Source organism: Malania oleifera, chromosome 5 (assembly GCF_029873635.1).
Source record: "Malania oleifera isolate guangnan ecotype guangnan chromosome 5, ASM2987363v1, whole genome shotgun sequence".
Lineage (NCBI taxonomy): Eukaryota > Viridiplantae > Streptophyta > Magnoliopsida > Santalales > Ximeniaceae > Malania > Malania oleifera.
The window spans coordinates 67362998-67387213 of NC_080421.1; the positions used below are offsets into that span (position 1 = coordinate 67362998).

The window sequence follows — 24216 nt, forward strand, 5'->3', positions numbered from 1 at the left end:
ATCCATGAGTACCAGGGATAAACCTGTCATACAACTCTGACACCTAAGCAGCGAAAAATATAAAATTATATACATGTCATACAATACTAGAAACCATACCAGAGTTCTAATAAATCTGTCATATACCTATACATACATCCTAAAAGACCAAAAAGTATCCTACAGTCATAACCCAAAAATCGGTCCGAACCTAGCTTATCCACTTATCCTACAAACAGAGTAGCTCAGTCCACTTCTACTGCTATGGGGCTCAATCCGCCCTCCTACCCGTATTTCCTGAAATGTTTGTAATGCTGGGGGTGAGACACCTCTCAGTACGGGAGATAAACTAATATTAGTGTGTGACAACATGAGTATTGTTCGTGATATACATACAAATAGTACATAATTCATAACTGGTATGAACAGTTGTAACATATCCGAATAGAACATGATTTATCATAACATAGTTTAATATACTACATTTCTATACTAAAAAATCATCTTGTATAACCATATCATATTTAAATTATTACCCAGTATAGATAGATAGTTAGCTGTTGTCATGACTTACCCCCCTCACATGACAGGGTTGTGTGGTCTGAAGGCGGGACTTAGCAATGGCTGGCTGACCATGCTAAGTCAAACATAGGTGTGTAAGTACGATGGGTCTGTTCCACCTGTGCCGGACTACTAGGGGAACTACAAGACTCCTATAAAGCCACATCGACTGTCATCTCCCACACTCTACATAAGATGTGTGGTAGTACTAACATATTCATAATTGTGAACATATAACTACGGTACCGTACTTCATAAAAATGATCTAAGCTATCTGGGTTTTGATAACATATAATACATTCCATATTAAAACATAGCTGTTTTGTATTTTAGAATAATATTTGACATAAACATATTTCATGATTTCTTGCATATCATACATAATCACGGCATTTACGTTGGTGTAATTCATAATGTAAAAATCATGGCATTTACGCTGGCATAGTTGATAATGTAATAAATATAAATTCTTGCTTCGTTTAACATAATTTTAAAATCATAGTTCCTGTACTATTTGTTAGGGTTTTCCTAAAAACTGCTATAATATGCTTATCTTGGAAAAATCATAATGCTTCAATATAACATAACTTTCATGGAAATATTATACTCATGCCACACAAATGTACATAGCCTTATAAACTCATAATTTATTCTGAAATTATATTTCCATATAAAATGTGTTAAAATCATTTCTTTGTTCAACAACAGTATTCCCAAACATAATTCTATGTCATACACAATTTCCTAAATATAAATGCTGCATAATAATAAATAATTTCATGAAAAATGCTCACTTAATTTATCCCCTTACTTGGCTTACTAAGAAACCCCCAATTTAAACCAAACCTACACTCATGTGTTTTCCAGCTCAACACCCTGAAATTATATTTTTTCCCCAACAAAACATCAGTATTATTCTACCTAAAGAATTTTCCTCAGTCCAGAAATACCAAATACCCTATAAAACTTAAAATAACTAACTTACCTAGAATTTGGGATGGTGCCCAAGTTGGCTTAACCAAAAATACTCCAGCAGACTTGAAAAGAATCTTCCTAGGAGTAACATGGCGGCTTTCGATCGTCGAACAGGCGAAGAACGAAGCCAGAATCGAAGAGAGAAGGTAGAGGGGACGAACTTCTAGAGAGAGAGAGAGAGAGAGTTTCCACGCAAAATTTCTCGTGAAAACCCGAGTTTGGTATATTTATACACTTGAATTCATTGACGAGACACGTCACCTCGTCGATGAGCTCATAACCTTCATCAATGAACTTCAGGTCCAACTTCACCACTTGTTAGCTTTGGTGCAATCCCAAGAGAGGGGATGAATTGGTATTTAAAAAACTTATTTCCTAGGTTCAACTAATCCAACAATCAGTATTACACAAGCCTAGGATCTTTTTTTGTAATTGCAAATCCAATCAGATATTCAGACAATAAATGTAAACGTACAGGTGCAGAAAATCAATTGCGAAAAATAAAATTGACACCAGATATGTTATCGGGGGTTTGACCTTAATGATCTTGCTAATCAGTGCTAATTTTTGCAAATGAACAAGTATATATAGGCAATGACAGATTTATGACCGTTGGAGACCTAATGAGAATTATTAGAAAAGTTTTAAACTTGTTTAAAGAAAATAACCCCATTTAACCACTTTAACCTCAGTAAAAAAACTAAACAACCCGAGAGTTTTAGGGTGCTTGGTCCAAGGTTTGGGAGCCCAAACAGACACAATACAAAAATGTGTTTTTGAGGTTCAGTCGCTTGAAAATTGGTTCGATTTTCTGAACCGAATGATTCCTCAAAAAGACTGCAGTTCGGGTGCCCAGTCTATAATTCAGTTAACCAAACACACAGGTTCAATCGCTCGAGGTTATTTTGAACACAAAGGTTCGGGCGCCCGGGTTGGTGAATAGTACTTTGACAAGTGTTCGGTCGACCGAGGAAGATATGTTCAAAAATGGTTTGGTCTACTGAACAAAAGTCAACAAGTTGACCTATCTATGGTCGGTCGCTCAAGGCGTTTTGAACGCCATAGGTTCGGTCACCTGCCCTCTCACACGATTTTCAATTAAGTCCAATTTTGCTTCAGTTATTTCTCCTGATATATTTAAGTGATGTTGGGGATTTAGTGCATTATGTGTAGGTACCTAAAGTCCAACTAATGTCGTTTTGAGCATACCTACCTATCATGCATGATGCAAATTATTATAAGCCATTAGTGTACAGTTCATAATTAACTTTACATCCTAGAATGAAGAAAAAAGAATAAATAATAACAAATATAGCACAAATATCTTCATTCTTCTGCTTGATCACCGTACGCCATCATGATATGTCTTTCAGTTCGAATACATGCGTAAAGTGAACCTGCATGCAAGTCTCAGTACAAACATCAGTACCAAGAGTATTTGTCATTATCAAAACTGGGTGTGACCTATCAGGTTAACACCACTCTCGGTACACTTTCGTCGATGAGACACGTGGCGTACGACGACTCATCAACGAACCCTGCTTTGTCCCCTTTTTGAATTTTTTTTCCTTCCACCTATTTTCTCTCTCTTTATTATTTAATGGCTATAAATTTCCGGGTCTCTACACAACATGTTGATTTAATGATCAAGTTTCTTTGTAATGAACTATTTATGAAAAAGTCTACAACAAAAATGGTTTTACATGAGCTATTTTTTTATTTTTTTTTTTAAGAATTGGATTAAAATCAACTCATAAAAGTTGTGGTTTTTATATATATGACGAAAAGAAATTCAAAACACTTTATAGACTTTTAGAAGAGTAAAAAGAGTAGTACATATTGTTTTATCTTGATCGACACGATTTATGAGATTTCAGTAGATAGAGTTATGAAAGTACTTTAACTAATAATCGATTCTTAATTTTTTGTTTTATATATATATATATATATATATATATATATATATTAGTTTTTTAGCATGTCATTCGAAGTGGTTCATTCAAATAGATAGCCCTTAATTTTTGGTTATATTGTTTTATGAATTTTTTTCGTCATTTATAATTTTAGTAATTTTGAATACTAAAATTACATATTATGTATATATTGTTGGATGAGATTATTAGAAATTAAACTATACATGTCGAAGTCCATATCCCATACTTAAGTTGATCCAAATAATGGATTTGGATTTATTTTGAAATTTCATTTCCATCTCATAGTTTAACCAAACCAAATTATGCAAAATTCAAACATAAATACATATATGTGTTTATAATTCAATTCAAATTGAAATCCATGCATCCAAATATTAGTTTATGTATTTGTTTGAATAACTTTAAAATAAGAAATTGTATTTCTCCCTAAAAAAATATTTATAAATTAAATTATGTGCAGAGATGATTTAGTTATGGAATAGTATTTATATTTATATTTATAAATATGTACATTGTTTTTTTTTGTCTTTTAATATTTGTATAAGAGAGTTAAAATATATTTTCATCATAAATATTTAATTTTTTTAAAGTCATAATATTATGAAGTTTTAAAAAATCAAAAACAAAATTTATTTCCCTGAAATTGCAGAGCACTAAAAACTAAAAAGAGCGTGGCGCTTTGCCTCTCTCGGTCTCAGGGAGGACCCAATAATTTCTCCTGAATTTCATTCACTCTACAGTCTACACTCCCCATTTAAGTCAAAAACAATGTTTGAAAAAGAAACTGTCCAAAAATGGGCAAGGCCGACCGTTCCATCTCTGTCATCTTCTCAAAAGACATAAATAATAATAAGAAAAAAAGTTGGAAAGATAATGTGATTTATTGTTTTTCCGGATGGAAAAAAAGGAAAAAATTTGTGGGATTGTCTCTGCATTGTCACCACACCAATAACTGCAGGGTTGCTCGCTCATGGAAAAGCATTAAATGCACCCAAAATCCCATCAAACCCTCCATTGCAAGAACTTGTTTCTCTCCAAACGCCTGTCTCTGTGCCCCATGTCTTTATGTGATTGGATTAATACACATTTACCCACAATAATACACACACCCACAAACTGATATGTATGTGTAGATATTGATTGGATACATTGATAGATTGTTTGTGCAAAGTAGGAAGGTGAAGCAATCAATGGGGCGGAGAAGGAGCTCGCCGGTGAATGCGTTGTTTGGTTGGGTTAGAAAGCAGTCCATGAAGGTAAAGGCCTTCTTGGCTGTTACTACTGCTATTGTTTCTTTGGTGGCTTTGAAGCTTCTGGTGAAAGATCACAACGACTTCTTTCTTGCCTCCGAGGCCGTGCACGCTGCTGGGATCCTGGTTTTGATATACAAGCTTACTACCCAGAAGACTTGTTCTGGTACTTCTCTCTTTTCTTTACTTCAATTCATGTTCTGGTCCCTCTTGTCCATTTTGTGTGGTTAATTTCGACGATCTTGGGTTGGTCTCTGGGTTCTGTTGGTTGAATCGATGTGGGTATTTGGAAATTGGAGTTGGAGATTCAATTTATTGCTGTACAGATTAATGGGTTTGGAGTTGAATTAAAACCTATAAAGTTGATATTTAAAATAACTAATTGGATTTATAATTCCATTCGCATTCAATTCTGCGAAACTAACCGGTGGCCTTAAGGTTTCTGTTGAGCGTTTTAAATTTTCAATCGGCCTTTTTTCCTTTTCCCAATAATGGACTGGGCCTGCAACTTAGAAATTTAGGTATAAAAATTTTGAAAATGGGGAAGCATAGTCAATCTTTGTTCTGTTTCATTAAGGAAAGTAATTTTCTAGTCGGTTGTGATTGATGCTAATAGATAATAATGGGGAATAGATTTTAAAATTAAAAGGATACCTAATGTGTAAGGTCAGTCAACAATCAGTACAGATAATTCTTTAAGTGCCTTCTTTTTAAGTGCTCTCTTCCCAACTTATTTGTGCAAGAACAGTTATTTTATTTGTCTCTAAGCTCCATCTCTTTTTTTTCTCCTTTTTTTTTTTTTTTCCCTGTTTAAAATTTTTATTGCTGAAAAAATGAAAAAGAAAAGCATCTTAGGCTTCTTGGTTGTCTTCCTTCTGTGCTCATTATAGAGTTATGTAGGGACTTTTTGACGCACATGTGCACCTTGATTTGGTTAGGATTTCTTACAATGTCCATTGGCATGGTATGGTACCTGTACTGCACCTGTGTAGTTGTATTGTTTTATATTGCTGGATAAGGAACATTCTTTTCAGACACTATTGTCTGGAGCAACTACAGAATGCTGGAGTCATTGCTTTTTGTTACTGAGTCAATTGAAAACTTCCTGGTCCTTCTGTTGAAGGTTGTCGGGAGTGAGTTTGTGTAAAACATTAATAACATGGGCATAAATATTTTAGTAATGCATCAGTTATAACATGATTTTTCTTTCCTTCTTGGATGCTACCATCCCATGAAAACACATTTGTTAAGGGTTCATTTGGTTTTTTAATAAAGAATTTCAGGAAAGAAAATCTTTACGATATTCTATTTTATCTTGATGGATGTATTATCATGAAGTTTGAAACTTGTCAAAAGACATGTATGCATGTGTGTACATGCATGTGTGTGTGTATATATCATGATGGTTGGAGAAATTTTGTTATGTCTTCTCTGTAGTTTCTGTAAATCGAGTTTTAAGTTCACTAAAAAATTTTGTGATGAGCATATTATGCTAGTGCTAAGTATATAATGCTCATGCATCAAATGACATGTTGTTGGTGCCATATATTTAACCACACTATAGGCCAAAAATCTAAATAAACAATTTCAGGTGAGCTTTATATCTGTAAGTGTGGAAATGAGAAGTTTCTATAATTGGGTTTTTATTTTGATAATGGACTCATCTGCATTAAGGATTTCGTAAAACTTTCAGTTGATTCTCTTTGGATGTAGCATTAAAGGCTCATTGCCACTAGATCTTAGCAAATAAGCGACTTTGATCCAGTTCAATCTTAGCTTTAACCAACCTAGTATGGGTATCAGAGAAATAGTACCTGTGATAAACATACAATCTCTTTTTAAGTAATTTCAACTTATTGCATGGAATGAACATTGGTTAACCTACTATTCTTGAACAACAATCTTTCTCGTCCAGTGAATAAGAATTTGGATGATCAATCTGGCAGTTAAAGAAACTCAAAGATGAAAATTTTCACTCCCAGAAGCCAGCTTCCTACAGAATTGAATGAGGACAGGGCAGTGACCAGAAATACTGGGAGATAAAAACTCAATGGTGATTTAAAAAAATAAAAAGGAAACAAGGAGTTGCATATAGGATTTGTCAACACTGTGTAGTCTCCTTGCAAGTATAACCCTCCTTTTTATTTGACCCTGTAAAAACTGGACCAGCAGAAGGGAAATCATCCAAGTATTTTTGAGAAAGAAACTCATTAAAATGAGCAGAGTTTTGAATGCTTATAAAAGAATGTTACTGGAGTTTTCACTCATACACTTATTGCATTCATACATAACAATCCAAGAAGTAGCTCCAAATTGCTGAGAAAGATGAATGAGCTAAGTCCATGAGGATTTTCTTTCCAGCATTATGTTTGAACTATAAACTACCTGAAAAGAAAAAAGAAAAACAAAATAGGGAAGAAGTTCCAGCTATATCCATCAGAAGAAACTTCTTCAGTCAAGAGTCACATGCTGAGTATGATATTTAGTCTTCAAAAAATGAGGATAAAAACCAATTCATACCCTCCCCCAAAAGGAAATTTAGAACCATAATTATGAGGAAGGCCCAGAGTGTTTATTCCTTCTAACTCTAGTCTCATAAAACCCTATCAGGTTGTTAATTCCCTATTGCCCTTTATCTTCCAACATGAAAATATGCATGCTAATAAAAAAAATATTAGAAACTTGGTAGACTTATTTTTGATGTATGGGTTTTGACTTTCTAGTTCTACCATTGACCTAGGACAGAAGTGGCGTTTTCTCTTCTCTTTCAGCTTTTTCTGCTGCTTGTTTCAAGAATGGTTTTGAACTTGGGCTGGACTGGCCGCTCTGACTGGGCTAGACTGGGCTAGACTGGAACTTATCACCAGGTTGATCCAGTTGCCACCTAAGAACTAGTTATCTAAACCAGGATGATGACCTAGTCAAAACTTGATTTGGGCCTGAACTGGGGTCGACAGTTGGTCAACCCATCCCTATACAAATACATATTAAGGAGATTTTCTTGGCACCTAACCTTGAACCCAGTACCTTAAGCAGTTAAGCAACATAAGAGGTTAAGTTACCGCAGCAACAGCCATGACTGGTTAGTTTTTTGCCCAGAAAAGAATAGGTATACCGTATACGGAATGGGTATTATATAAATGCACACCAATTTAATTAATTTATTAATGGAATAAAAAAATCTTCTATCTACCCTTCAATATTTGTTTCACTACTACTACTAGTCTACTGCTACTACTAATAATAATAATAATAATAACAACATTTACTTTCAAGATTATTTTTGAAAAAATAGAAAAAAGTTCAAATTGCATTTAAAATGTTGCTAGTAATTATTTAATGTGGTGACTATGATCATCATCTTTGTAATATCATTTCAATAAGTGGAATATATAATAATAATAATTATTATTATTATAAAAATAATAATATGTCATGCTAAAATCATTGGTTTAACCACTACTAGGTGGCTTCACTAGGTTGGAAACTGGTCCGGGATGTAACACTATGGTTTCAAGGGTGCTTGCTTTTTGGAATTCTAGCAAGTCTAGAGGGCTTTATTGATTTGATGTTGTTTTTCGCACTTTCTTTTTTTTTTTTTGTTTTTTCTTTTGTTTTGTTTTTGGAAGATATCTTATCATCCACTCTGTGAAATTTCTTCTTTCATTCCCTAAAAAAAAATGTTGGAAGATTTCTTCCTTGCCAAAGGAATATTCTTGTCTTAGCCCTTTTAGGGCAAATTGTTGAGGAAAAAGTTCACATAACGAAGATCATCACATCTACCATAGGTTGCTTTGACTTTTAAGAAACAAATGATGAAACTTTTACATTACATTTGGTTTGCACAATGTCTAATCCTAGAAGAGAATGAAATGAGATGAAATGTAATAAAAGTTTTACAAGAATTAATAATGAAAAAGAAAAGCCACTCATGAAAAAGCATGGATTGATTCATCCAACATGGAATAAAATAGGAGTAGACATTCTCATGGTGAAATTTGTAATCATTCCTTGTCTATTCCATATTATGTATTTATAAAAGTTTTACATTCTCCAATTGCTTTATGATGGTAAAACATCTCCTTTAGTATGTTCTTGTGTTAAAATCTCAATCCCGAATATCTTTGTAAATAATATACAAATTAGGAAAGTGGGTAATTATGGGGGATTTGATATTATTCAGTAGGAAATTGTTTCCTTGTTTAGAATAGGTAATTGTATTATATATTGGATTGTACATATGAACAAAAGTATGAAGAAAATATTTTTCAATCGTTTCTTCTTTCATGGTATCGAAGCTAGGGTTTCTTAAACCTAGCTAAACGATGGCTAACAGCAGAGGCTCTACCTCCTCTGCAAACATCACCGGTGATTCAGAGGCTACGTCCGGTGGGGGTACGAATGGACTGGACAACACAGTCTTTCCACTCTCATTGGAAAAACTTAACGGAAAAAATTTCCGTGAATGGGCTCAGTCCATGAAACTGGTGATTGAGGGAAAAGGGAAGCTTGGTTATCTTACTGGTGAGTGGAGGAAACTAGACCCTTCTGACGTTGTAGCCTTGCAAAGATGGAGGTCCAAAAACTCCATGGTCACGGCTTGGCTCGTCAACTCAATGCAACCATCAATCTGAAAAATTTACTTGTTCTTGCCGACGGCGAAGGAAGTCTGGGAAGCCGTACGTAAGACGTACTCCGATGTCGAAAGTTACTTACAAATCTTCGACATCAAGACCCGATTGTGGCAAATGAGGCAAGGTGAGAGAGGTGTTACCGAGTATTTCGTGGAGATGACTCATCTCTGGCAGGAGCTTGATCTGAGCATTGATGAGGAGTGGGAGTGCTCCGGGGACAGCATGCGATACCGAAGGAGGCTTGAAAACGAGAGGGTTTTCGAGTTTCTTGCCGGCCTGAATCAAGAGCTCGACGATGTGAGGGGACGGATCCTTGGCCGGCGACTTCTCCCTTCAACCCGAGAAGTCTTCGCAGAGGTCAGGAGGGAAGAGAACAGGAGGCGGGTGATGCTGCGGCCTCAAAATGAATCCGTTGGGCTGGACCTTCCTGTACCTGTATCCGCCCAAAAATTAGATGGGCTCACTGGACACGCTGGGCCGGATGCCTCAGCTCTTGTATTAAAAGGCTCAGGGGGACCTAGTCAACAACCGCAAAGAGGAAAAATATGGTGCGAACATTGCCAAAAAACAGGTCATTCAAAAAATACCTGCTGGGAGATTCATAGAAAACCAGCAGATTGGAAACCGAGACAATACCAAAAAAATCGTGGGTACCAGGCCAGCACTAACGGATTAAGTGAAAAATCACAAGGAGAGAACAACAATACCCCGTCCAGCAGTGCAGTCAGTCCTGAACAGTTGCATCAGTTATATAAGATGATTTCATCAATGCAAACATCGGGTCAGTCTTCCTCCGGTTCCCTAACTCGCCGAGGTAATCATCTTTCAGCTTTAAATACCACATCTTGTTACAAATCTCCATGGATAATTGATTCAGGTGCATCCGATCATATGACTGGGTCTTATCAATATTTTTCATCCTACTCACCATATTCCGAGAATTTGAGGGTAAAAATTGTAGATGGCTCTCTCTCACCCGTTGCTAGAAAAGGAAGTATTCGCATATCTGATTCCTTAACTTTACAATCGGTCTTACATGTCCCCAAGTTATCTTGCAATCTGTTATCTATCAGTCAGTTAACAAAAGACTCGAATTGTTTTGGTAAATTTGTTTTCTCTCATTGTGTTTTTCAGGACCTATCATCGGGGAAGACGATTGGCACTGCTAAAGCGTATGAGGGACTCTACTACTTTGAGGAGGCAAGTTTGAGTGAACTATGTAATATTGCAATTTGTGATTCTGCATCTACTTTTAGAAATAGTGAACTTTTGTTATGGCATTCACGGATGAGTCATCCCAATTTTCAATATTTAAAACGTTTGTTTCCTTCTCTTTGTTCAAATAAATTGGCTTCTGAGTTTCAATGTGAAGTATGTGAGCTTGCTAAACATCGTCGTACTTCTTTTCCATCATCCATATATAAACCATCTCGCCCATTTGCTATGTTTCACAGTGATGTATGAGGTTCTTCACGTTCCCTAAATCGCACCAATACAAAATGGTTTGTGACCTTTATCGATGACCATACCCATCTTTGTTGGGTCTACTTACTGAAAGTCAAAACTGAAGTCCATTTTATTTTCATCAATTTTCATACCATGATTCATACAGTTCCAGACTCATATTCAGATCCTACGTATTGATAATGGTACGGAATATTTTAATACCATTCTGGGAACTTATCTTCAAGATAATGGGATTGTTCATCAAAGTTCTTGTGTGGATACCCCTCAACAAAATGGGGTTGCTGAACGAAAAAATAGACATATACTTGAAGTAGCCCGGGCATTAATGTTTACTACCCACATGAAACATTATTTTTGGGGTGATGCCATCTTAACTGCCACACATCTCATTAATCGAATGCCAAGTCGAGCACTCTCATTTGTCACCCCTCTTAAAAAATTTCAGGAACACTTTCCTATCTCTCGACTCCCTTCCAGTCTCCCGCTGAAAATTTTTGGTTGTACTACTTTTGTTCATGTCCATGCACACCATCGCGATAAATTGGATCCTCGTGCCATTAAATGTGTCTTCCTTAGTTATTCACCTACCCAAAAAGGCTACAAATGCTATGACCCGATCTCAAAACGACTGTTCGTTTGTCTTGATGTCACTTTCTTTGAAACCACTCCTTATTTCCCAAAGCTCTCTCTTCAGGGGGAGAAATGGAGTGAAGATCGGTTCTTTGATCTTTTTACTACTGAATCTGCGGTTACTCTAGTTACTCCATTCCTTGACCCATCTATTGAGTCTTCCATTGCATTACTTCCTGACTTGCCAAACACAACTGAACACTTACCCTCAGGGGGAGATGCAGGAGAGCAAAACAACACAGACATACTGGTTTACTCAAGAAAGCCGAAAACAAAGGAAAGGGAGAATCTCATACCTGAGGCACCAAGAGCGTTGGAATCGGTGATGGCTCCGAATAACCATGAGCCCTTACCTTATCTTGATCTGGTAATTGAGTCTTCCTCTGATAAATCAGCACCTGATGATATCAAGTTACCTATTGCAATCAGAAAACAAACCAGGTCATGTACTCAATACCCTTGGTCGAAATACATGTCTTATAAAAGCTTGTCTACAGGATATCGTGCGTTTGTTTCTAATCTTGACAGGATGAAAATGCCAAGAAACATTCAGGAAGCTCTAGAAATACCAAAATGGAGAGAGGCAGTCATGGAAGAAATGCGAGCCCTAGAAAAAAATGGAACTTGGAAGTTGACAGATCTACCGAAAGGGAAGAAGCCAGTGGGTTGTAAATGGGTCTTCACAGTGAAATATAAATCTGATGGAACAGTTGAAAGATATAAAGCCAGACTTGTTGCAAAAGGCTTTACACAGACCTACGACATTAACTATACTGAGACATTTGTACTAGTGGCAAATTTAAATACAATTCGGGTTCTCTTGTCCCTGGCAGCCAATTTAGATTGGCCACTACAACAACTTGATATTAAAAATGTTTTCTTAAATGGAGAATTAGAAGAAGAAGTTTACATGACTATACCACTAGGATTCAGTACAACAGGTGAAGAAAACAGAGTGTGTAAACTAAAGAAATCGTTATATGGCCTCAAACAATCTCCTAGAGCGTGGTTCGACAGATTCGCAAAGGTACTAAAGAATCAAGGGTATCGACGAGGGCAATCAGACCATACACTATTCTTCCAACAGTCTGAGGAAGGTAAGAGAACAATTCTAATAGTGTATGTTGATGATATAATCCTTACTGGGGATGATACTGTAGAAATGGAGAGATTGAAGAAGGTTTTGGCTACTGAATTTGAAGTTAAAGACTTGGGACAGAAGTGGTATTTTTTGGGCATGAAAGTGGCAAGAACGAAAAAGGGAATTAGTGTTTCTCAGCGAAAGTATGTCACCATCTCCTATTTGAAACTGGCATGCTAGGATGCAAACCCAGCGAAACCCCGATAAAAATAGTAAAGAGGGTTGAAGATTGTGGAAAACCAGTAGAAAAGGAGAGGTATCAGAGATTGGTTGGCAAGCTGATCTACCTATCACATACTAGACCAGATATTGCATTTGCAGTCAGTGTAGTAAGTCAACACATGCATTCACCAAAGGAAGTTCACTTAGATGCTCTATACAAGATCCTTAGATATCTCAAGGGATCCCTAGGAAGAGGACTCTTCTTTAAGAAATGTGAAAGTAAGGAAGTAGAAATCTTTACAAATGTTGATTGGGCAGGATCAGTGGAAGATAGAAGGTCCACCACAGGATATTGTACATTCGTCTAGGGAAATCTCGTAACTTGGAGAAGCAAAAAATAGAATGTGGTGGCTCGTAGTAGTGCTGAAGCTAAATTCAGGGCAGTCGCTCAAGGGATTTGTGAAGGATTGTGGTTACGAAAACTATTGGAGGAATTACGGGTACCGGTGAACCTTCCTATCAAACTCTACAGTGACAATAAGGCAGCCATTAGCATCTCTCTTAATCCAGTTCAACATGACAGGACTAAACATGTGGAGGTAGATAGGCACTTCATCAAAGAAAAAATTGAAGAAGGAATTATATGTATGACTTATGTACCAACCAAGGAACAAACTGCAGATATTCATACTAAAGGGTTGGGACGACAGAGCTTTGATGATCTTATTAGCAAGTTGGAGATGATTAACATTTATGATCCAACTTGAGGGGGAGTGTTAAAATCTCAATCCCGAATATCTTTGTAAATAATATACAAATTAGGAAAGTGGGTAATTATGGGAGATTTGATATTATTCAGTAGGAAATTGTTTCCTTGTTTAGAATAGGTAATTGTATTATGTATTGGATTGTACATATGAACAAAAGTATGAAGAAAATATTTTTCAATCGTTTCTTCTTTCATCTTGGTTGTTTTTCCATAAAAGCGGCATGTGAACAGGGTTCAAAACATCATGAGACAGTTCGCTTCACATCCGCTGTGGGCATTAGAGCATTGACATGACCTTTTCCTAGTACAAGAGAACTAGGAAGGACACTTCTCTGGTGTACCAGTTATCGTGCCCACTGTAAACGCTGTGTAGCCAACTACAAAGCAAATAACTGCTAAAAGCATCTCAGTAATAAGCCATCCACAAGATGAGTGCTCTCCTATTTTTGACTTCCCCAAAGCCTCTAGTTAGCACATTTGAGACAGGGACGGGTTCTCTGCGCTGCACTTACATTATGATTGTTATATTCTAGGAATAGACATGCAGCAAATCAAAGCGTAACCTCAATGTGAAGGGTTTACTAGCTGAAGCAGTTGAAAATAAAACAAGATTGCTGTGATCATTTGACAGTGTCTATCAAAGTTATTAAAGGCTCAATCGAGGCTTGCCCCAAGACGAGGCATGCCTAAAATGCCTTGCGGCTCAATCTTAAATACAAAATCCAAAAAAAGCTTACACATTTGTACTAGAAAAAGGCCAGCCTTTTGCACCTTTGTAGTTGAGGCTTATGCATTTTGGACTTGTTAATCTCAAGTTTGATTAGGTTAGAAAATTTCAACCACAATTTTTTAAATGAAAGGAACATCATAATTATTTTTGACTTCCAAAACTCTTGAACCTTAATCTTTCCATTTTCCAAAATATTTGACAGTTGTATCTTAGATCTTGAAAATAATTTCAACTTTGTAATGTTATAACAATTTCAACTTTGTAATGTTATAACAATTTCAACTTTGTAATGTTATAGCTATCTCTTGTCATGATTTATGTAATGAATTCAAGTTAACATTTTTTGAATGGCCAACAAGTAGTTTACAAATTATATTTTGTTATTATTATTTATTTTTTTTACTTTTATTTGTCATTGTCTTATTTTTTTCTTTATTTTATAAAATATATGTAACTTATTTACATATTTTTATTTAAAAATAAAATTCTCAAAAGGCTTACACCTCATTGCCTTAAGGCTTATGCCACCTCTTATGGGTCAAAATGTCTCGAAAGGCTTTTACCTTTTAAACCATTGGTGTCTATTGATAAAAATCCAGGCTTCTTTTTAATAATGAAGGCTGCACCTAATCTTCCTTAACTATGTTATTAGCTTCAATAGTTGGATCATTTCAGATCTTTAAAAGAGTAAGAAGTATCCAAAGCAGAATTGTGCACAGATGAATGCACAGAAGCAACCATGTGCACACTTGTTTTACAACCAAAGATTCAAGAAGTGGCATTTGAGCTGAAATTCCAATCAGCTGACACACGTTAGGTTTGAACCTTTTTTCACCCACTTCTGCCTCAGATTACTATATTTTGAGCATTTTAGAGTTTCTTCATTTCCTTTTAAAAGGAATGTAAATATAAGTGAACGCCAACAGAATTAGCTATATAACTAGGGCCCATGAATAAATTTGCCCAAACTAGCAGTTCCTTCAACTTAACCTTCAATCTTTAAAATTTGGCTTCCATAATTGAAGGATCATAGGAGTTTTACCTATTTCTTGTGATAACAAAAGAAATGCATTAAGATAGAAGAAAAAGAGATTACAAACTAAGAGAGGGCCAGAATTTTTTCCTCAAAGAAGGAAAGCAACAAAAAAATTAAACAAAGAGTAAAAAGCTTACAAAAGCTAAATGAGAAATTCTGTTCTTAATCACTTGCCATCAAGATCATTAGATCAATGCAAATTTGCTAACTGACACTGCCCTTACCTGCATGACATGGAACATTATCAAGAACTCAGCCCTGGCATTAAATCCCAGAATTTGGAGTCACATGTGAAAACCTCAGGAGTTTCCACATTCTTCAGATCTTCTCAACAGCATGCTTGAGGTTATTTTTAGATTTTGGTTACTTAAATTTACAGTATCTTATTTGCCTATAAATATAGGGTTATGGTTCTGAGGTTTTAGTTTAGGATAATTAATTGAGAACTTTGCCTTCATCTCCTATATCTTATATGAGCCATTCACATTTGATTCTACCCATTTCATTCTTTTCTTCTTCTTTCTCCATTTCCTGCTCTCTTTTCTCTCTCTTTTTTTTTTGGCTATCTTCCATCAATTTGTCTGCTTAAGAAAAGGGGACAAAGAATGTGATGATACTGTGGATATGAGTGGTTATCTGTGTTTTTCCTGTCCCTTCAAATAAACATTATTGGTAGATATCTGTTTATTTCTGTCATAATAATTTAATCAATTTTCAACTTCATGTTTGATTCAAGTAGAAAATGAGAAGACCCTTATGACAGCAAAATGTCAAAGTGCTCATTAATTTTTTATCTTGGTAGTTTGGACAAGTTATTTGCTTATTTAAAAATTTAATTAAGAACCTCTTTTATTTACATTCTCAAGAAATATCAAACATTAAGAGCTTTTGTTGCACTCCTAAATCATATTTTCTTTGTTACTGCATGGCAATGTTGTTCTACTAATTGGTTTCCATCCTCTTCTTCAGGCCTTTCATTGAAGACTCAGGAGCTCACTGCAATATTCCTCGCAGTTAGGGTGTATTGTAGTATTTTTATAGAAGGTGATATCCACACACTGCTTGATTTTGCCACAGTTGTGTCAACTCTTTGGGTTATATATATGATAAGGTTTAGGTTAACATCAACCTACATCAAGGAACTGGACAATATGCCCCTATATTATATGGTAAGCATGTTATTCACTGTTTCTCATTTTATTGTTATTTAATATTTTCTATTCATGAAGTTATTTTTTGATTCTTGTGTTAGTTCAATGCCTTTGCTTTTTTTAATGCTATACATAAGACCCATGTGGAGCAATATTTGTATAAGTCAGAGAGCTAGAGACTCAATATAACATATTATTAGTTATTTGTAGTTCCTGAGTAGATTTGTTGAGACACAACAAACAATGTTTGAATTTGGATTCTAGGCGCTCAAATATTCTTCTTTAGAGCTTCTTTGAGTGTCATATAGGGGGTTTAGAGCTTTGCTTTGCTAAAGCTGTGGTCTTCTTTTATATTTATGATGCATATATTTTTTATCCTCTGTATGCATGTTCGCTTAGAGGATGCCACATCCTCCTCTTTGTATCTTCTCCCTTTCTTCTCTTATAAATTTGATAGTTTACTAAAAAATAGCTGTAATTTAACAAAGTATTTAGACCCCTTTTTTTTAAAATTCTTTTTTCCTAAATATAAAATCTTAGTTATGCTTTAAAAAAGAAAATGAAATATTATTCATGTTTGATCTAGAACAAATTACCAAACAAAACCAATCTGTTGCCTCATTTACCTTATGGATGTTAGATTTTGGTTTAGAAAGTTGAACTGATTATATTGGTTCAATATGAATTTGGAATTATGGTTGGGTTACTGAATCATGACCATCTGCATAGAAGGACTTTTACCTTCCATTTAGGAGGGAAAGAGGATGTGGAGAGAATAGGAAACTCATAACTATGCTCGTTCAATCTTCTCTAGGGATTTGAAACATTGGCTGAATAAATTATTTCTTTGTGTTTTCTCTTGTTTTTGTTATGATTTCAAGTTTCATATCAACACTAGTTCAATCTGAGTCAAAGCCAATGTCCATGTTTTCTGGAGAACATTAAGGCAACATTTGGTTCATGAGGAATGGAATGATTATTATATAAAATTTTGATAGTTTACAGGAGAAGATGTGTTATCATCATAAAGCAAATAATGATGCAAAGATTTTTTTCTGAATCCATAACATGGAATAGACAAGGAATGACTTCCAAACTAACCATGGGAATGTGTAGTCTTATCTAATTCCATGTTGGATGGAATAACACAAGCTTTTATATATTGACTTTTTTCTTCCCCTGAATGATTATATTCCTATGCAATTTTTATTGCACATTCACATCTTATTTCATTGTATTCCAAAGAATAGACATTCCATGGATCAAATGTCACCTAAATTTGTCTTTATGCACATGAAATGTACAATCTTTGGATATATAAAGTTCATTGAGTTGTAATTGTCCAATTTTTTGAAGTTTGTAATTACTTTTTGTTTCATTTGTTTGCAGTTGGTGCCTTGTGCCATCCTTGCCTTAGTAGTTCATCCATATGCACATTATATTCGTATCCACCGAATGCTATGGGCTTTTGCTGCATACTTAGAGTCTATTTCAGTTTTACCTCAGCTTCGTTTGATGCAGAATGCAAAGGTATGAGTCCCACTTAGCAATGCTTGATTATATATTCATGATTTACCAAATTCCAAAAGCTAGTTTTTGTTCTGCTCTGTTCGAGTGTGTTTTCAGATGATAGAGCCATTCACTGCTCATTATGTATTTGCATTGGGTATTGCAAGATTCTTGGGATGTGCTCACTGGATCATACAGGTCTGTTTCTTACTTTCTCACTTCCATCAATCAGTTTGCATTATATTAAGTGAAGTCAATCCTGCATTAAATGTGCAATTAATTCTGAAGATTCCTCTCAGCATTTTAACACTCAGGTAGCCGGCCTGTATTGTACCTCCTATCCTCTTAGCCTTCAAGCTGGTCTTTTTGATATCTCACTCAGATGAACTGATTCTGTTTAGCATAATTCTTACATCTTTCTAGAGTGGAAATTAAGAAATGATAAATGTTACGGCCATTTTTCTTCTGTGTTTGCTTCATACGCTAAGTTTTTCTTGGGTGACTCCACTAGAATTGTTCATCTAATTTAATATAAGCCACATAAGATTAAGAGATATTGCAACTTAACATATGCAGCAAATAATTTTTGAATATTAGGCTCTTGCTTCATTTTTAAATTGGCCTCTTTTAGGGTAATAACATAAAAGCTCCTAACCTTTAGGTTAATAACATAAAAGCTCCTAACCTTTAGGTAGGGACACTTTTGGATCCTTGAAATTTAAAAGGGAGCAAAAAGCCAGCCATAGAGTTTGGGTGAGAGTAGCTTTTTAAACCCTTGTTTAATTTAACACATTTGTTTAAATTTTCAACCAAATGCTGACACCCATTATGTGATGTGTTATTAATATTTTGTTGGCTATCTAACAAAAAGGTTTTAAAAAAATGCAGAAATCATATTTCAATTTTTTTTTTTAAAAATTCATTTACATTGTTGACTTTACCATGATCCCAAAAGGGGGGGTGAATTGGTATTTTTAAAATTTAAGCCCTAGGTCAATCTCCTAACACCAATATATTCACAACCCTAGGATCAATTTAGTGCAAGTAATGTAAATGTATAGCAAAAAGTAAATAAAACAATTTAATCAAGCACACATGTAGCAGAAAACAGTAAATTAAGGGTGACACACATAAATGTTATTGAGGTTCGGTCAATTGCCTACGTCCCCACCTTGACTAACAAGCACAAGGATTACCACTATAACTTGCTCACTTAAGGGTAGAGCGGCACCTAAACAAATTAGGTCAATTAGCACAGGATTGACCTCAACATTTACAACAAATCCTTACCGGACTGGATTATCGCCCCCTCAGGCCACACTTGGAAACATTCAGATTTTACAATCAAATGATACAGAAATAGTGCTTTCACGTAAAGCAGAAATGTACCCAAATACGCATAATACACATCAATAGCATGGATATAGTGTAAGCTCAGTGATGCAAGTTTTGTTCAATCAATACTCAACACAGTATAATCAGTATGATGCTCAAGAGTATTCAACATAAGCAATAACTTAGAATCTAAACAAGATATTTCAATAACAGATTAATATTCCAAGTATACAAGTCAGATAATCAAACTAGTTTAAGAAAATTTTCCTCGATGTAATATGCACAATACTAGTTTAAAAATATTTGCTTGTTTGAAAAGTCTTTGCACACCAAAAACAAAGTTATTGGACACTTGCAATAGAATGCAAATATCTTAAGCTTCTTTGGTTTAATCCCACACAAGATTTATAATAGAGAAATTCGTGGGATAAACCTAAGCTAAGCTTCCAAAGAAATTGTCTCAAGCACACAAACAAGTGGGAGTATTAGCACAGAGCAACAATCACGTTTACACAAGAGGAACTCTCATAATCTCAGATTTTATAAAAAAGGAAGCAAGTTTGAGAGTATGTGGGCAAAGGGTGATTTTTCAATGGAGAGAATTTTTTGACTAATCACTTTGCTAATCTTGCCCTAATCATGCAAATGGACTCATATTTATAATCAGGGGTAAAAATATAACCGTTTGGAATATAATGGGAATAATTAAAAAAGTTTCAAATGATTAAAATCCAATTAGGCCGACTTAACCCAATTTTACCGCGGTTCAAATAATTTTAACCGGCTAGGGTTCGGGTGGCTAGACATAAGTTCGGTCACCCGACAAGACACATACTAAAAAGGTAGTCAATGAATTTCGGTCGCCCGGATAGATCTTCGGTAGCCCGAATCAAAGTTAATAGCAAAGTTTCGTGACTTCGGGTGCCCGGTCTAACGTTCAGTGGCCCAAACACATGTGTTCGGTTGCCCGGGATTCGTTTTGAACTAAAAGCATCGGCCGCCTAAGTTGGTGAATAGTCCCTTTCAAGGGGTTTGGGTGCCCGAAGACGGTGTGTGCATTTAAGGGTCGGTCACCTGAGAGCCTGGTCAACATTCGGGCGCCTGAGGAGTTTTGTATCCCAAGGGTTCGGTTGCCCGAGCTCTCACAAATTGCTTAGATTTGTTCAATTAGAGCACAATTTCAAGACACTTATATGTTATATGCTATGTGTGTGAGTGTTGGAGCCTAAGGTCTTGCTATGGTCTAATTGAGCTTATGGTATATCCTATATGCATGATGTGCAAGTAAGAAACATACAAACTACAGCCTAGGTTATACTATTAAAGACCCATATTACAAACATTAAATTTACAATTACAAATTACAAGTCTTCGGGATCTTCTTCTTTCTTCAAGTTTCATTCCTTAGGATATTTATTTGAGCCTGCACAAGCACTTGACAATCATCAAATATCAGTATTTATCATTATTAAAACCGGGTGCGACCTATAAGGTTAACATACATTTTCAAACAAAACACAATGTTTCCACAATATTTAACCAGTGCTTCTGACTGAAGCATCACCAATAATAGTGGTAACATCATTAACTTTTTGTCAAAGCTCAAATTGGAAGAATTTCCTAGCCAATACAGGCCATGATAGAGTGATGATTTTGTGAGAAACTAATAGAAATGACCTTTAAGGAAATAAGCTTCAGCCTATAGGTCCATAGTCGGTAAAGTATACCAAGCATTCCAGGTAGGGTGGCAAAATGGGTTAACGGGTTAAGTTCAAACGAGTCATAAACGGGTAGGGGTTAAATAGGTTTGGGTTTGGATTGTTATGTTTATTAATGGGTCACTAATATACAAACCCAAATACATCCGTTTAATAAATAGGTAACCGTTTAAAAATATAATTTATTTATTTTTATTTTTAAAAACATTTCATATAATAATAAAATGACATAAATTTTTTTTAGGGTTTGGGTGTCTTTGCGGATTGCCATCGCGAATTGGGGAAGGAGAAATGGGGAATGAGGCCAGAAGAAGGAAGAAGAAAAAAGGAAGAAGAAAAAAAGGAAGAAGAAAGAAGGAAGAAGAAGGGTTTTTTGGGTGCGGTCCGTGCGGATTGCTGTCGATGAACTGCCGAAGGGGTAATGGGGAATGAGGCCAGAAGAAGAAGAAGAAGGAAGAAGAAGAAGGGTTTTTTGTGTGCAGCCGTTGTCAAACAGCTGAAGGCAAAATGGGGAATAAGGCCAAAAGAAGATGAAGGGAGAAGGAGGAGGAGGAAGAATAAGAAGACCCCGCTCGCTCGCATGTGTGTGTGTGTGTGTGTGTGTGTGTGAGAGAGAGAGAGATGAGGCTGTGGGTGTGTGGCTAGGCCGAGCGCCAACTGCTGAGGCACCGCTGCACCGAGTCTACAATATTATTGGCTCTTCTTGAGAGGCGCAATGAGAGGCTGGAAATCAGGAAATGGGTGGGTAGGGTTAGGTTATATATATTAAGATAATCGGACCACCCGACGGGTATCCGACCTGAACCCACCTAACCCGTTTAGTAAACAAGTCGGGTCCAGGTTGACTCGTTTATAAACGGGTCAGTTGATATTAAACTTAAACCCGATTTTAACAAACGGGTCACGGATCGTTCGTTGGGTTTTGACCTATTTTGCAACCCCTAATTCCAGCAAGGACTTTTGACACCTTCAAATGACAAAAAAGAACAAAATGAACGTATCTCCTTATCCTAAATTGAAGTGTCTTATTAATGAGTCCTCAATTCTATTCTCATTTTTTTCATCACCGCCCACATGCAGGTTTATGAAACTGGTGGGCAGTACCTGCTCTTGATGGGACATGGTTACTTTTGGCTGCCAATGGTTCTCCTCTCAGAAATAGTCCAGACATTCATTTTGGCTGACTTTTGCTACTACTATATCAAGAGGTAAGGTTCCATACCGGTTTTTCATTTGTTCTTCTCATCACACCCTTTGTTTTTGTTTATGTATTTCTAACTTGCCCTGTTCCTGTATTCTGACGTACAGTGTCGTGGATGGCCAACTTATAATGAGACTTCCTTCTTCTGTCTAGGATTTTAGTCCATTTTGAACTCAGGGGTTTGTAACAAAGTACTGCTTGCAGATATTGGTTTTTAATTTAAGGACACGGGGTATCCTGCGTCACATATGTCCTAATTTTGTTATCTTTTTTTTTTTTTTAATTTCTGATTTACATAATCTCAAGTTTATTGTTCAGTTAGAATCGATTTCTTCTTTATTGTGTTTCTGTTGCACTAAAACTATTCACTGCTGCATCTATAGTCGCAAAGTTATGTCATAGAAATTTATGATTATGGATAAACTTTGAGCAGCTAATTCATTACACTAGAGAAAATTAACAATTATATCCCTTTGATAATCTTTTTTCGTTTTGGAAAAAAGACCTCCTTAATTATTAATTATTGGAATCGAAAGTGGAAACATTTGTAGTGCTGCATTCTTTTTAAAAGGTTTATTTATAATAAGAAATGCAATATTTGGTGCATGGTTATTGTGTGTATAACCAGTTGATTGCTATTTTCAGATTTTAATTAATTTTAAACAAACCACAATAACAATATGATTTTGTCCGAGCATCAATCACAATCACACCTAAACTTAAACCTGTTTATTTTGATGCATGTGTGTGCGCTAAGCTTGATCAAGAAAAATATAGATGTTCACCAAATAATATTCAGCAAAACAACAATATGTCACAAGCACAATCCACAAGAACACATTTACGTGGTTCGGTCCAAAAATTGGTCTACATTCACGGCAGAAAATCACCTCCAGAGAAACTAAATTAAATCGGAGAAAATAAATGCAAGTACACACAGATTTACCCTTTCTTGTCTTACCGATCTCCTTTGGAAATCAGCCTAAAAATAATACAAGAAATCCACCTTTCGTACCTGCGAAGAACCCTAGGTTTCTCCCTATATTCCTCCCTAATTTCCTTACAAAAAATTCCTCCAAAGAAACTAGATCTGTGTATTACCTTCACTTATCCTTGCGTGAACCGCCGCAAGAAGCTAAAGACACCCAACGCCGCACCCATCTCTCCTCGTCTCCCTCTCCCATGCGCTGCGGCTGGAAGGATCTCTTGGCGGTGGAAGGCTCGCGGTTGTAGGTGCTCCGCTCTCGGCTGGGAAGAAGAAGTCTTGTTGCAGGCGGCTGTCATGCTGGTGAAGATTCGCGGTTGGTGGAATGGAAACCCTCCTGCGCTGCCCCTCTTTTTTGCCTTTTCTCCAAGAAGCTGAAAAAAGAACTGAAGCTGCAAACAAAAATTCAGAGCCCCCCTTTCCGCCCCTCTGCTGCTTTTTTGTTTTACAATTAAAATAGGAGTAAATTACAACAAAACCCTCCCCCATAACCAAAACAAAAAACAGCCGTTGGATCTCCAGCGGCGTGGGTGGCTCAGATCTGTCCCAAATCAAGCTTGACACTCCTATAATTCTCCACCTTGGCAAGCTTGTGACCCTTGCACCTGCTTAGCATTTCCTATGGCGGTTCCTGCAAAACAAAATACTAGAAACTTCCAAAGTTAACCAAGTTTGAATAGTGTTCAAACTTGGATTTAGGTACTGCTTTAGTCATCATATCCGAAGGATTATCCTCCGTTGGAATTTTTCTTACTTCTATTTCTCTGTTAGAAATAATATCTCTCACAAAATGCAGCCTAACGTCTATATGTTTGGACCTATTATGACAAACATGATTCCTAACCAAATGAATAGTGCTTTGATTGTCACAATAAATTGTAACTGTTCCACTATACATTCCTAACTCTAGGCATAGTCCTTTTATCCATATAGCCTCCTTTAAGGCTTTAGTCATGGCAATATATTCAGCCTCCGTGGTAGACAAGGCTACCACCGACTGTATGTGAGATTTCCAACTAATAACACTACTTAAAAAAGAAAAAACCATA

The 24216-nt window shown here is 36.0% G+C and overlaps 1 protein-coding gene across 1 annotated transcript; it reads left to right on the forward strand.

Moving 5' to 3' along the window:
* The first annotated feature begins 4222 nt into the window (after positions 1-4222).
* LOC131155451 (uncharacterized) lies at positions 4223-22503 on the forward strand. The gene is made up of 6 exons (XM_058108604.1): positions 4223-4865; positions 16238-16437; positions 17809-17949; positions 18046-18126; positions 22062-22189; positions 22290-22503. Exons 1-6 carry the CDS (start codon positions 4640-4642, stop codon positions 22333-22335), a joined length of 822 nt encoding a protein of 273 aa, XP_057964587.1. The 5' UTR covers positions 4223-4639; the 3' UTR covers positions 22336-22503.
* Positions 22504-24216: the final 1713 nt, after the last annotated feature.